At 42.1% G+C, this 14,218-nt stretch overlaps 1 protein-coding gene across 2 annotated transcripts in view; it reads right to left on the bottom strand.

The window, feature by feature from the left end:
- Positions 1-1,438: 1,438 nt before the first annotated feature.
- MYOCD (myocardin) overlaps positions 1,439-14,218 on the bottom strand; it is a 102,759-nt gene continuing 89,979 nt past the window's right edge. The window contains exons 11-14 of one of the 2 annotated variants that reach the window (XM_003262593.4): positions 13,885-14,028; positions 12,214-12,342; positions 9,730-9,787; positions 1,439-7,323 (exon numbers count right to left, since the gene is read on the bottom strand). In XM_003262593.4, the coding sequence (XP_003262641.2) occupies positions 6,752-7,323; positions 9,730-9,787; positions 12,214-12,342; positions 13,885-14,028 (903 nt within the window). In that variant the 3' untranslated portion in view covers positions 1,439-6,751. The remainder of the gene's footprint in view (positions 7,324-9,729; positions 9,788-12,213; positions 12,343-13,884; positions 14,029-14,218) is intronic. The other variant, XM_003262594.4, reaches the window with a different exon arrangement.

Here is a 14,218-nt window from a genome sequence, read left to right on the forward strand (position 1 = left end):
GCCGCCATGCCCGGCCACTGTGGTACTTCCTTCTGACAGCCCTGGCCCTCTTTTCTTTCCTACACTTCTGCCAGCAGCACCCCTGCCCCCTTGTTCTACTATCTACATCCCCTGAACATGGTCAATTCTCTTAAATCTTCAGGCCTTTGCACAGGCTATTTCCTCAGTCTAGGATGCTACTTTCCTTAGCAGTTTGCCTGCCTAACTCCTGTGTCATTTAATGTCTTGGCTTAGTGGCTTCCTCCTCTGGAGAGTTCTTCCTGGCCATCCATCCTTCCTCTACCTCTACCCACCAAGACTTTATTAAATGCCCTTCTGGTAGCACATCGCATGCAATTATCAGACTACGCATTATTCCCTATTTTCTTGTCTCCTCGCTAGATGGCAAACTTCCTGAAAGTAGGAATTATGTCATAGAAATCTACTATTTCTGCTTTTTCAGCACCCTTTGGTACTAGCACCCCAACTTTCCCTTAGAAAAACTCACCTTCCCTACTGCCAGTCCATGAGATTCAAATGATCCCACTCCATAGCTCAGGGCTGAGCAGGGTATCCAGCCCCTGTGCATGTATTTATTTATGTCCACTTCTCATGGCCATAGAGATGGATTCAGGGATGACCATGACCTGCTGGGACCACTGAGAGCGAGCTCTGAGATTTCTGCTAGGACTCTCAGGACTGAGAAACTCTCTTGTTGCTGGAATTGCTACATGTGGGGCTGCTGGCAACCCATGGCCTTGTTGATTCTACATAGGAGAGCCCACTAGAAAGTAAGGCTGACGCAGGGGCAGAGAGAGCCGTGGTAGGGAGAAAGATCAGTTCTTAGCTAAACCAGGGCTTGGGACATTTGTCCATTCCGGGGCTCTTTTCACAGTCTGATATTTCCCCTATGTGGTTTATGTGTTCACTAATGACAAAATAATAGGCAGGAATAAATTTAAGAGGAAAAAGTAGATTAAAAACTAGGTCTTATTCAGGGAGTCTATACATATAGGCCTCTTGATACCCAATTTATCCTGTGTTATTATTCAACTTGCTCAGTTACTAAACTGATGAAAACACTGAATTAGCTAAGTTGTATATGTATGTGTGTATCTTAATGGGCATATACATAGCTTGAGAATCTGTTTTGCAAAAGTTCTGATTTTATTAGTATGATCCATAGTAAGTATCAGTTCAGGCAGTTTGTGCAGTGCTTAAGATCCGGGCTTTGGAGGCGCGCAAATCACAGTCTGACTCTTAACTCTGCCATTTCTCAGTTGTGTAACTTTAGGCAATTTATGTAGCCTCTAAGCCTGGTTTCTTTATTTGCAAAAATGAGGATAATAATGGTACTACTTCATGAGGCCATTGTGGGAATAAAAGGAAATAACACATATAAATAGTACATAGCACAAGGCCTGCGTACATCACACAGCCACGAAAAAAAAGTTTTACATTTCTTTTTAAAATAAACATTTTATTTAAAAATATATGCATTTTTTTTTTAAAAAAAGAACACATGCCAACTTTGGTATTTTAGCCACTGCTTTTTGTCTCTTCCCAGTAACCCACATTTCTTTCTGAGTATGCATAATTGAGCCAAAGAGACCAACGTGAAAATACCACTGCACAAGGTCCCACAGAGAACCTATGCTTGCTCTTTTTTTCTTTACAGAGTGTCTCTTTGTGCTTCACTGAGGGAGGAAATAAGCACCCAGCAATACATTGTCCTCCGTTCCTACTGCAGGGCCATTGGAAAGGAACTCTGGGGAGCAGTGTGGGTTCCTTTCCTTTGGAAAACATTAAAATAGCTTCCAGGATCCCCATCATTATACTCCCCTTTTCCATGAACACACAGGAGCTATGAAACCACTTCTAGGAAATGCATGCTCCAGTGTTCATGATGGCAGCAGATGGTTAAAATAAGCACAGGAGACCTTCAGGCGTTGGTTTGTCTTAACCCACAGGGAAAATCGCTGATTCCCAGAATCAAAAGGGAACTTACTCACATGTTATTGCATTCAATGAGTCCTATGATAATTTCCCTGGCAGATGACAACAAAATTCTTTCCAGATCTCATCCTGTGTTGAAATCGTCCCCCCACGGGTAGGCTCAGTCTAGCCAGGGTTTGTCTATAAACCTGGACTCTAGAATCAAACCCAGCTCCTTAACGCAACTGACCAGATCTCAGCACTATAGGATTGTCTTGTTCCAGGACCTGGGCTCTGTGTGTCTATCAGTGTCGTCTGTCTAATAAAGCATTGGCAATTTTGACCCTGAACCAACCTACCAGTTTATATTGGATTTATGAGAAAACCAAGAACCCAGACTCTTTTCACTACAGGTTTTCTCATATCTGATATTTGATAGCAAACTGTGTACCAGCAACTGGGAATTTCCTTCTGTGAGGAAGGCAGCTGAGGGCTGTAGGGGGAAGTCAAGTTGCCTTCATATTCTTAGATGATTTTCTTTTAAGGGCCAGAGGCTCACCAGTAAGTGTCCCTTTTGTCTATAGAGCTGCTATGATAAATAGGGATAGGACGCAAAAATGCTTCCTCCACTCTTTCCTTATTTTCAAGGGGCTTCTGTATCTGGCAATCAAAACAAATCTTCAAACTCTTGTGGATGTTTTAAATGATGGGTGATATTAAAAGATCTCCAAGTGATGGACTACTGGTGTTTGTCCACAAAGAAAAAGACAAGAATTTTGAAGTGAGAGATAGCTTTTAGCTAAAAAGTGATCCCTACCTCCACCCTCCCTTTTGGAAAAATGAAGACCCCCCTTTTTTTTTAATCATAGCTAAAAGGTTTGTAGTTTGAGGACTGGGAGATTCTTAGTGTTCTTGCATGTAGCAAATACAACTCCCTGGTCATTCAAATCTGAACAATCTGTGCTGAATCAATTCAGTATTGTTTATCTGAAGATTTGTGTGCTCTGCCCATGGTGGGCATTAAATATTAGCCACTGGATGAGTAAATTTGATGTGGGAGTTTTCAGCCAGACCAGAATCCATTTCTAAAAGAGCTGATTGACTTTAAAATAAATAATATTTGGAAAGGACTATTTTGAATGCTTGGGATAGGTTTTACTGATGCTTTTTTTTCAGGTTGGATGTAAATATTTTTGAATGGCAAAAGGCTGACAGTTCTCAGACCCTCTATTATTCAGGTGAAGATTGTCTTGGTTTCCTCAATTACTGGTACAATTATTGTAGTGCTAAGAATGACTTCTCCTTAAAAAAATTCTGATTCACTTCTCATAATGTGACAGCTAGACTGAGAAGTTCATAGATCAGAAAGTTTGGCCCTTTTTTTCTTCCCCCCTTTCTTTCCTCTCTTCTTTCCTTCCTTCCCTTCTCCCTCCTTCTCTCTTTACCCCCTTCCCATCTCCTGTCTTCCCTTCCTCTCTCCCTCCCTCTTCTTCCTCCCTCCCTCCCTCTCTTCCTCCCTCTTTCTCCCTTAGAATAGAATATGTGTTGTCTCAATAACGTTGATAGAAACAGGGTCACTACTAATAAGCACTGGCTTCCTGCAAGCACTTGCACGAATAAATTTTTTGACTTCTTTAGATAAGTATGAATCTACCAGACTGCAGCAAATAGCTGCAAATGTCTTCAAGTCTTCATCACCATGGGGGTTCAGAGGTCTTAAGAAAACTACACATGGTCATCTTCAGGTTCTAAGTGCATTAGGGAACTTGAATGTGACCATCTTCGTAAGTCTCTGTACATCTTTTAGTCATGCCTGATTTGTCATCACAAAAGACACAACTAAGAGTTTAAAAGAATTTAAAATAAAATTCTCAATGGGAGACAAATTCATGGATTATCTGATCTACTGGAAGCAGCCAACTTCATCAATTTTCTCCCAATTATCTCCAGTTTTCTCCCTCAAATTTCATGTCTGAGCTATGAAGAGAGAGGGTGAATGCGGTCTGTGGAGACTGTGGAAGGAGGTTGAGAGCAGTTATACAGAGATCTGCTCTTTTAACTGTGTTGGTTTGCATTAGGATATAGGAACCATTTTATCTTTTGTCTACAGTAAGGCATAGCTATCAGTCCTGGGTCATAGCCTCAAAGATCCCCATAAAAAGATACAATCTGGAGAAGTACAGAGGCCTTCTAACTAGGTCTAGTCTCCCAGATAGAAATACCCAAGGAAAAAAATAATTAACCCTCAGTCCCAGGTCTCAGAGTAGGGGCACTGTGTGAGTTTGTTTTCCAAAGGAAGTAAGGGGAAGAAAAAGAACATACAAACAGCAAAACGTGACACCTGAAAAGTGCACTGACCAGCAAGCTTTGTCAAGACCCCAAGAAAACATCAACAGCTGAGGAATGAACAAATGTGTGGAGTGTATTAATAAGGTTTTCTTCCCCAGTAGCTTCATCTTCAAAGGAAACACTGGCAATTTTTTCTTCTGGATTTTTTTGGTTCTGATGACTGACATAAAAGCAAAATAAAAAATTTACCATGTGGATCTTTTAAAGCACAATGCAGATAAAGGAATGTAAAATGTTTTTCATGTTCCTTTCATATTCCTCTATAAGAGACTGTGATACCATTTCCAGCTACTAATGGTGAAGCCATTCTGTCTTTTCACATCCATATTCATTGCCAAGATGAGCTTGTTCACGATAAGCAAGTAGCTGTGAGTCATCGGGTTGGAGCCGTTAGTCATACACAGAGAGGCAACGTGTAGTCTGGTTGATTAATCAGAAATTCATAGTGAGAAAGGCCAGGTATCATTCACAGCAGATTAAGGGTTAAAGGCTTTTGGTGTAGAACTCTGTAACACTGCTTTTGAAGATACATGCACACACAGATATAATATACACACATGTATATATTTATTATACATACATGTATGTTTGTGTGTGTATGTGTATTCCTCCACATCCCACCCCCAGAATAAGATCTGGCAGCTTTCAGAGTAGCAATCACCAAAAACTCTCTGTGTTCACACATTTTTACAAGTTAACAATGGAATGACTTCTAAATCTTTGGTTTATCAAAAAGACAGCTTCTAAAATCACAACATTTTTGATTATGTTTTCTATAAGTGCACAGTGAACAACTTTTTTTTTTTTTGCAAAAGATAAAAACAGTGCCTTAGTGATTTAAATTAAAAAAAAAAAAAAAAACAACAGCAATAGCTCCTTTCTACAGCATGCAACAATATAAAATGGTGAACTGGAGCCACAGTGAGCCTTACAGAGACTGTCCTGAAATTTTAGCTTTTTCCAACTCCCAGCCAAAGCCACGAGAGGTAATGAGGAATGCACATTAGATCATTGTCTTTTTCCTTCCATTGTTTTCAATGTGCAATTCTGTTTTCTTTCAAAAACTCAGATCTGAAATTCTCTCCTGTAAATATCATCCATATTTGTCTCTACAATGTAATGATTTCCAATTTCCCCAGAGCAACGCAAACCAATAATTTCTTGAAAACTAAATGAGAATAGAAAGAACTTCGTGACTGATGGACCAAGTCACCAGTTTCTTCCTCAAGAAATTCTTGCGACTTCCTTTTGCAGCAAACCGTGCGTGTGGAGAGTGAGTTCTCCAGAAGAACCTGGATTGTTAAATTTTTCAAAAATGGCTTTCTTAGGAGTATGGCAGCTTGTTAGAACTGAGAAGTCCTCCCCTCCCAATGTTGGGGCAGAAAAAGAAGGATGGCCAAACGAGGAACAGGAAAGGATTGGTACCTTGAAGGAAAAGTGGAGTGGGAGAAAGATAAACTGATAATAACAAAACAAAAGGAGAGGTTGGACTCCCATAAGTAATGTCCTTTTATAGGAACCTAGGGTGTTTATCCCAGGGTATGTGAAATGATGTTATTCTCTAGTCTGGTCTGAATTATCCCTGGTACGGCTTCTTTCCTGTGCCTTGAGATATATTTCTACCAATGTGGTCATCTCTAGTCTTTGGAACTAAAGGGGGCTGTGTTGGGGAGCTTGTGGCATCTCCTTTGGGGGAAGAAGGTCTGCATCCTTCAGGGTTCTCATCTAGGACACATACTTAACAGCACAGAGATATTGGGAATGATTGGGCCACTGGTTAAAAAAGAAGAAAGTTCTGGGTGGAGTTCTGTGGACTCAGTTCAGGTTAACTGTTATTAGTGACCACATAGAATCCTGGGTACAGGTTCAGAATCACTCCAGTGGGGCAGTTTTGTGGTAGAGGGACAATTGAGTTGATTTCGCTTCCCTGGAAATAGATTGGTTTTGTTCCTCTGTCTCAAGAACTTTTGATCTGAAGCTGGGTCTGGCTTCTCTTTTCAAAGATAGTAATGGAAACATTGGGCAACAGCTTCCATCGCAGGTATGTCTTCCATAAGCTTTGAGGGGCTGGCTTCCCTGTACTCCCAAAAGACTATGTTTTCCTTCCACGATATGTCTAGTGAATTTATGAGAAAAGCTTACACTGTGAGCTTATGCCCCAACAATGCCTGAGAAAAATTATGGGCTAGAAAATATACTGGTCTTTGAAAAGGCAGTGAAATATCTTTTTTGGCATCCTTAATCTGAGAAAGCACATTTTTGAATGCATTGCTGAAATCATTAAGAGTTACTGAATGTTGGTAAATATTACAGTATGTGTGTTTCTAAAAATGACTTCTGTTCGTTCTTGTTGATTGGCACAGAAATCTCCATTGCTTCTTTCTAATTCTCTTCTTCTTCTGTTTTTGGACTGTAAAGTATGTATGGCTGTGTGCTTTCCCCCATGGAACTCCTATTGGTCTTCCATAGCACTGGTGCATTGGGCATTCTACCACTGCTGCAAGTGAAGGTCCATGGAAGAATTCAAATTGAGATCAGTGACATCGAGGAAATCGATGTTGAAGATGCTGGGGCTGCTGGTGGTGAGGGCGCTAAAGCCTGGTGTGGAGCTTGGCGGAGTGAGGTCCAGCCACTCCATGGTTTCCCAAGGAGATTCAGTGAAGCTTAACTGCAGCCCATTGCTGTCCACAGAAGAGGGTGAAAACTGTGTCTGCATTGGAGAGAGGGGGCCTGGCAAGATCTCATGTGCATTGAAGAGGTCTTCTGCAGCCTTCCCAGAGAATCCATCCATTATCCCATCAAAGTGAGGCTCTTCACTCCCAATTTTTAGAAGGGTGACATCACTCACTTTTCCTAGGGGGCTCTGGGTATTTAATAAGACTTCAAGATGCTCATCACTGTCGGTGGCATAGGGATCAAAGGGGATCTGGCTGCCTGAAGAGGCTTGTTCAAAGGAAGCCGAGGGCTTGGTGAGGACAGCAGTTGGACTTCGGGAAGATCTGGGTATCTTTGGGACTTTTTGAAGACATGAGTGATCCTCTCTAGCGTCTGCTGGCATTTCTGTGGGCAATACACGATGTGACTTGTTAAATCACTTCAAATTGAGCATGCCACGCAATATGAGTGAGTTACACTTAGGTACAGAAGATGGCCATGCTTCCCTGGTCACCGCTCACCACCCAGTCTCATCTCTAAGCTGCTCTATCAATCTCCAATTCATCTTCCCTCTGGTTTTTCCCCCAAACCCTTTCCTCTTGGGAATTCCACTCTGTGATTATTAAAACTCTCTTCTCTGAAGGTCCTGTGCCTACTCCTCTGACCCCTGGTAGTCCCTTGAGGACACTGAGTCCATCCCGACACCATCAGTGAGGGCCTGAAGATGAGGGACCAGGTGCCACGCCATTGCCACTTTCTGATTGCTACTCCCCCCCACTTCTGATGACAACTCAGCAGTTTTGGGTTTTGAGGGTGACACCAACGCCTCACCCCTAGCCTCCTGGCCACTCCCCTTCATCTACTGAAAACTCTACTTCCTACTGCATTGCCTTTTCCCCACTTGAACCCTTCTCATTCTGTAACCTGAGCATCCTTGGAAATCACAGTGTTCATGCTGGTGTCTCAGCTCCCGAGTTCCTCCTCAACTCCAGTGATTCCCCCATTGCCACCCTGTCAGACACACCTTGGATTGTGTCATCTCCAAATACTGCATCCTTCTGAAAGCTCACTTTCAAGCTATACTTTCTACTCTCTGTCCATCCTCTCCCAACCCTCCAACCCACTTATTAAGTACCTTGTAACAATAACTTCCCAACCATTTATAGTCACACCAATCCATAGACTCTACTATGTTGTCACTGTCCACCAGCCCCTCTGGTCTTCACTTCTTTCCTTGTCTAGCCTATATTTTTGGCAGAACCCCACACCTGGAGGAACCTGATCATCTGCCTTCGCTGAGCATGCTCTAGATCAGCAGAACGTTGCAAGAGAAAAATTAAATAACTAAGCTGACTTGGTTTCACTTTAGATTTCTGAGGTCAGACCTACAATTGGCATTTAAGACTGCAAAACAACCCTGCTGTGTTTCTCCAGAAAACTCAATTCATTCATAATTAAGTCATAACTGCTCTTCTTCCCCCGAATCTTCCACACTCCCCTTCTGCATCCTCAAGCTTTTCTGGCCTTGCCACATATTTCATTAAAAATATACAAGGGCAGGCCGGGCGTGGTGGCTCACGCCTGTAATCCCAGCACTTTGGGAGGCCAAGGTGGGCGGATCACGAGGTCAAGAGATTGAGACCATCCTGGCCAACATGGTGAAACCCCGTCTCTACTAAACATACAAAAAATTAGCTGGGTGTGGTGGCACACGCCTGTAGTCCCAGCTACTCGGGAGGCTGAGGCAGAAGAATCGCTTGATCCTGGGAGGCGGAGGTTGCAGTGACCCGAGGTCACGCCACTGCACTCCAGCCTGGCGACAGAGTGAGACTCTGTCTCAAAAAAAAAAAAAAAAAAAAAAAAAAAAAAAAAATATATATATATATATATATAAAAAATGTGTGTGCGTGTGTGTGTGTGTGTGTGTGTGTGTGTGTATGGGCATCTGATATGAACTCTTCTCATCTTTCCATTACACAACTCATTTACATACATATGTTTATGCCCATCTCTTTCTTCTTCCCTCTTGTTACAATGGAGGAAAGGTCTGTTTAGTTGCTTGTTGTCTGTCTCCCTTACCAGACTGTAAACTCCATAGAAATCAGGACTTTGTCTGATGCAGCACTGAGACTATGACAACGCTTGGCTACCCCTTCTCTGAGTCCTTTGCTACCTCCGTCTCTGAAATTTTAGATGTTTTTGGCTTATGGATTCCTCCGAATGCTTTTATTTTTATCGACACATCCTCCTTAGGTCATCTTATTCATTTGTGTGGTTTAAAATTCTAGGTACACATAATTTTTTAAGTAAATAAATGAACAAATTAAAAGGTGACAAAAAGAACAGGTTGATTATGTTTTATAGCTAGCATGAATAACATTTAAGCATGAATGAACCATCCAGTGGGAGGTTGCTAATTGAATTTCACTTTGAGTAGTAGCACAAAACGTTCATTATCTGCTTTTTTCTTTTATTATAATTGAGGAGGCAGGGACATTGAGATTAGAACATAGAAAGAAGTAGTGCAGCAAGAGAAAACACTTAAGGAAACAAGGATTAGGCTGAAACATGAAAACTATTAAAATGATTGCTGAAAAATCCTCCTAGGACAAAGGCAGTGAGGAATCATCCACTAAGCCTTCTTTTATCAGCTCTAAAAATGTGTGAGAAGCTCAAAGGAAATGGCTGTCCCTGAGGGCTACCTGGTATATCCAACTCACAGTGTGCATCTGATCTTGGAACCCAGAGTTCATTCCTTAGAGTTCATGTGGGCTCTGAATGTCCTAATGGACAGGACACAGGCAGTCTTACCTCCACTTTCAATAAGCACGTCCAGGAGTTCATCCATCTGCTGACTCCGGGTCATTTGCTATTACAAATTAACCAAAGGAGGACAGACAATTTAGAAGGTGGTTATCTCCGTAGGAAATCACTAGAAGCAGCACTGCAAGATTTTGAACTAGGTTTGGTCAAGGTATTTTTTTTTTCCAATTGTGGCAAAATACACATAACTTTAAATTTACTATCAACCATTTTTAAGTGTATAGTTAAGGGGCATTAAGTACATTCACACTGTTGTGTGACCATCACCACCATCTGTCTTCAGAATTCTTTTCACCCTGCAAGACTAAAATTGTGTACCCATTAAACCATAATTTCCCACACCCCATCCTTTAGCCCCTGGCAATCACCATTTTCCTTTCTGCCTTTATGGATTCGACTATTCTAAGTCCCTCATATAAGTGAATCATACAGTATTTGTTCTTTTGCAACTAGCTTATTTCCGTAAGCATAATGTCCTTAAGGTTGATCTATGTTGTGACGTGTCAGAATTTCTTTTTTTTCAAGACTGAATAAAATTCCATTGTATAGATATAACACATGTTGTTTATCCATTCATTTGTCAATGAACATTTGGGTTGTTTCTACCTTTGGGCTACAGTGAATAATGCTGCTGTGAACATGGGTCTATTGCCTAAAGATTTTTAAACCATGTTTGGTTAAGCTTCAGTAGTAATTTTAGGCAGATAAACTAGTGAATGAAACAGTCTACTACAACAGGAGAAGGGAAAAAGAAGGCACAATGCTTCCCTGCACAGGGTACTTCAGAGTCAGTTCAGTTGTTTGAGAGGCTTTCAGCCCAGGGGCAGGACATCTTAATATATAGAAAATGTCTTTTTAGGCTCTTACTTTGAAGTGACCTGAATCTACCTCTTGCTTGGTTGCTGCAATGTGGCCCAAGAACTTGGCTCATATTTTGTTGGTTCCTCATTGCAGTAGCTTGAGGAACCTGTAGACACTAGTAGGGTATGCCCCCTCCTCTCTGGCTCATCTCAGTAGGGTCTTATTTCTGAACATCCACTTTGCCTGGCCCTTGTCTTTTGAAACTGAAGAATCAGCTGATGTTTACAGACACCAGGGGAGAGGAATGGGGAGAACAAAGGCATATATCCATCTCACTCCTCTGACAGCCCAGACTCAATAAACACAGGTATCAGTAATCAATATGGATGGGAGCACTGACCAAAAAATGAGTCATTTATCAGTTCAGAAGGTACCAGATGCTGAAGGGTCTGGCAGGTAATGGAAATAAACTGAATATAGAATAAGAAAAAGAGGCAGAGAGCAGAGCATAGCTGTGGCTCAAAGTAGCAAAAGAACCTTGCTTTAGGCAATTGTTGTCTCGCAGCAGTGTGGCTCCTGGTTTGCCAGATCCTCTAATTTTTTAGAAATGAGAAAGCCCACTCTGCATACCATCTCCTGTTATTTAAAACATTCTTTAAGCCAAACAAAACTTAACTGCAGGCTGACTTTGATCTGTGGGATACCCGTATGCAGCAACTGATATAAATGTTCTTCTCTGGGTTGAGCACATATGAAGGGCTATTGAACACCTTATCCAAGCTCAGACTACTTGAAATAGGGGATCATTAATTGTTTCTCTTTTTCTTTTTTTTTTTTGAAATGGAGTTTTGCTCTTGTCACCTGGGCTGGAGTACAGTGGTACGAACTCGGCTCACTGCAACCTCCACCTCCCAGGTTCAAGCAATTCTCCTGCCTCAGCCTCCCGAGTAGCTGGGATTACAGGCACACACCACCACAACCAGCTAATTTTTGTATTTTTAGTACAGATGAGGTCTCACCATGTTGGTCAGGCTGGTCTCAAACTCCTGACCTCAAGTGATCCACTCGCCTTGGCCTCCCAAAGTGCTGGGATTACAGGTGTCAGCCACCACACCCAGCCTTGTTTTTTTTCTGACTTTCTAATTTTGAGACTTTCCAAATCCAAATGAAAGTAGAGGATATAGTGAACCTCCTTGCATTTATTATCCAGCTTCAGTACCCATCAATGTTTTGCCAAGATCATTGAATTTTAAAGCCAGGGAGAACCTTAGAAAGTATTACCCTGACCATCACTGTCATCTATTTGAGAAGCTATTATGTGCCTGAACAATGTGGTAAGTGCGAGGTTATCTTGGTATTACTTACCAAGTAAATATTATCCCTATTTTGTATAAGAGAGGTGAAGTATTCACCTTAGTGACAGTGGCAGCTGGCAGATGGCAGAGCTGGTACCAAAGCCAGACAGGTGACCGTCTTCTCTCCCTGCCTCACACAGCTACACATGCAACACTGTTTTCCAATTATTGTCTAGATAATTTGCTTATTTTGGTGGTGTGGCACATGACACACTCAATATCAGAATTTACAAACTGCGTGAAGTATAATCATATCAAACAATGTCTGTTCATTGAGTCAGTCTATTCTTCCATAAAGAACAAATCACATGGTTACCTGCTTTACGGCATCTTCATAGGATGGAGGCTGTGTTACCTCTGAAATTGCTGAGCTTGACTTAGAAAAAGTTGGGGATGGAATTGAAAACTTTGGCCCCACCTTATCAGAAGAGTGTAAACCAGCCATCTGCATGGGTAAAACATGGAGAAAGACATTGAATTCATGGATCTGAAATGATATTGTTTCTGTTCTAGAAACAACAGGCTAAATTTTGGAAAAACTGATCTAAGAGGAAAAAAGGAAAGTCCAGGGCTTAGAAAATAACTCCCATATATTAACAATAGTGAATGCTACTGTGGGTTTATTGGTGGTGGCATCTTAGAATGGGAACCTTGCAGATCTATTTTCCTCCTTAAGGTGCACCCTCTTCTTTTAGGGGAAAATAAGTAAGAGTCTAATTCATTACAAAAAAGATCAGGCTGGGTGCGGTGGCTCACGGCTATAATACTAGCACTTTGGGAGGCCGAGGTGGGCAGATCACCTGAGGTCAGGAGTTCCAGAGCAGCCTGGCAAACATGGTGAAACCCCGTCTCACTAAAAATAAAAAAATTTGCCAGGCGTGGTGGTGTGCCTGTAATCCCTGCTACTCAGGAGGCTGAGGCGGGAGAATCGCTTGAACCTGAGAGGTGGAGGTCGCAGTGAGCCGAGATCGCGCCACTGCACTCCAGTCTGGGCAACAGAGTGAGACTGTGTCTCAAAAATAAATAAATAAATAAATAAATAAATAAATAAATAATAAAAAATAATCAACCCAGGAATTTCCAGAGTAATCTATCCCACAGGTCATTTATTCCAAACTGAGTATTTTGCAGAGAGCTGGAGGCATTGCTGAGGTCTCTTTATGAACCAGCTTTGTTTACTGTGACTGTGTTCTCCTGTGGAGTGCCTGGCCCACTTCAGGGTCTCTGCCCCTTCCCTGACTTGTGGTATGTGGCACTTTTATGTCATGCTTATCTTGTTTGTCTCCTTTCTGCCACCTCTTCTTTGCCCCTTGAGACTCTCCATACCCTGGCTCCTTCATACCCCTGACTTCTTCCACCAGCTGAAGGGTGACGTCTCTTCCTTTTCCATAAAGATATTGCACTGTGATCCCTGCTTTGCACATCTCTCCAATCCTGTCCATGGATCTGTGTCCCTCTCTCTTCCTCCAACGTTGTTTCCCACACACACTGATCCCAATCTTTAACTTCACAGAAATTGGTTTATTGTTCACGTTGTTTTGCAAACATATGGCCATTTTAGTCATCATGATTTCTCGGATGACCCCAGGAAATGACTCCCTGGGAAAACTTCTAACTCATATTTGTACATCCTTTTAGATGCATTTGGAGTGGGTTTGTTTCTCTCTAGAATGAAATTTACTTCTGCCTTGAAAGGGAACTTCATTATTGTTCACTTTGGAGGACCTTTCTAGCCCTTTACAATCAATCTGTCCCTCCCTCCCACCAGCATTTAATGTTGCAAGCATAGATCAGTCATTGTTAACCTATATTGTTCTTTTTTTTAAATTTTATTCATTTTTTTTTTTTTTTGAGAAGGAGTCTCACTCTGTCGCCTGAGCTGGAGTGCAGTGGTGCGATCTCAGCTCACTGCAACCTCTGCCTCTCGGGTTACAAGAGAGAAGAGGCAAAGTGAATCCCAGGTTGAAGCCTTTTTTCAGGTGCCTACCTTTTGCTGTACACGTGGGCTTCTGGGACAAGGGTTGCCCCCGGCACCATGACTGCTGTCTGCTTGGGCTCCAGAGAAGGGCGGGTGGAGGCTGGAAGAATGGGGAGAGAAGCTTGGAGGATGGCCATCGTGTGCTCCTGAGTTCTGTAAAGGAAGAAGTGACAAATTACATGGCCAGAGGCAGCTTACTTGAGTGTGACCTTTGCTGACAATTCTGGTTCCTGCCCTGTGTCCCCTGGTGTCAATTTTACAAACCTTCCTAAATTCCATTACCAGATTAACTTGCCTAAAATCTGGCTTTTTAGACATCACCTACTGCTCAGAAACTTCCAGT

Source organism: Nomascus leucogenys, chromosome 19 (genome assembly GCF_006542625.1).
Source record: "Nomascus leucogenys isolate Asia chromosome 19, Asia_NLE_v1, whole genome shotgun sequence".
Taxonomy (NCBI): domain Eukaryota; kingdom Metazoa; phylum Chordata; class Mammalia; order Primates; family Hylobatidae; genus Nomascus; species Nomascus leucogenys.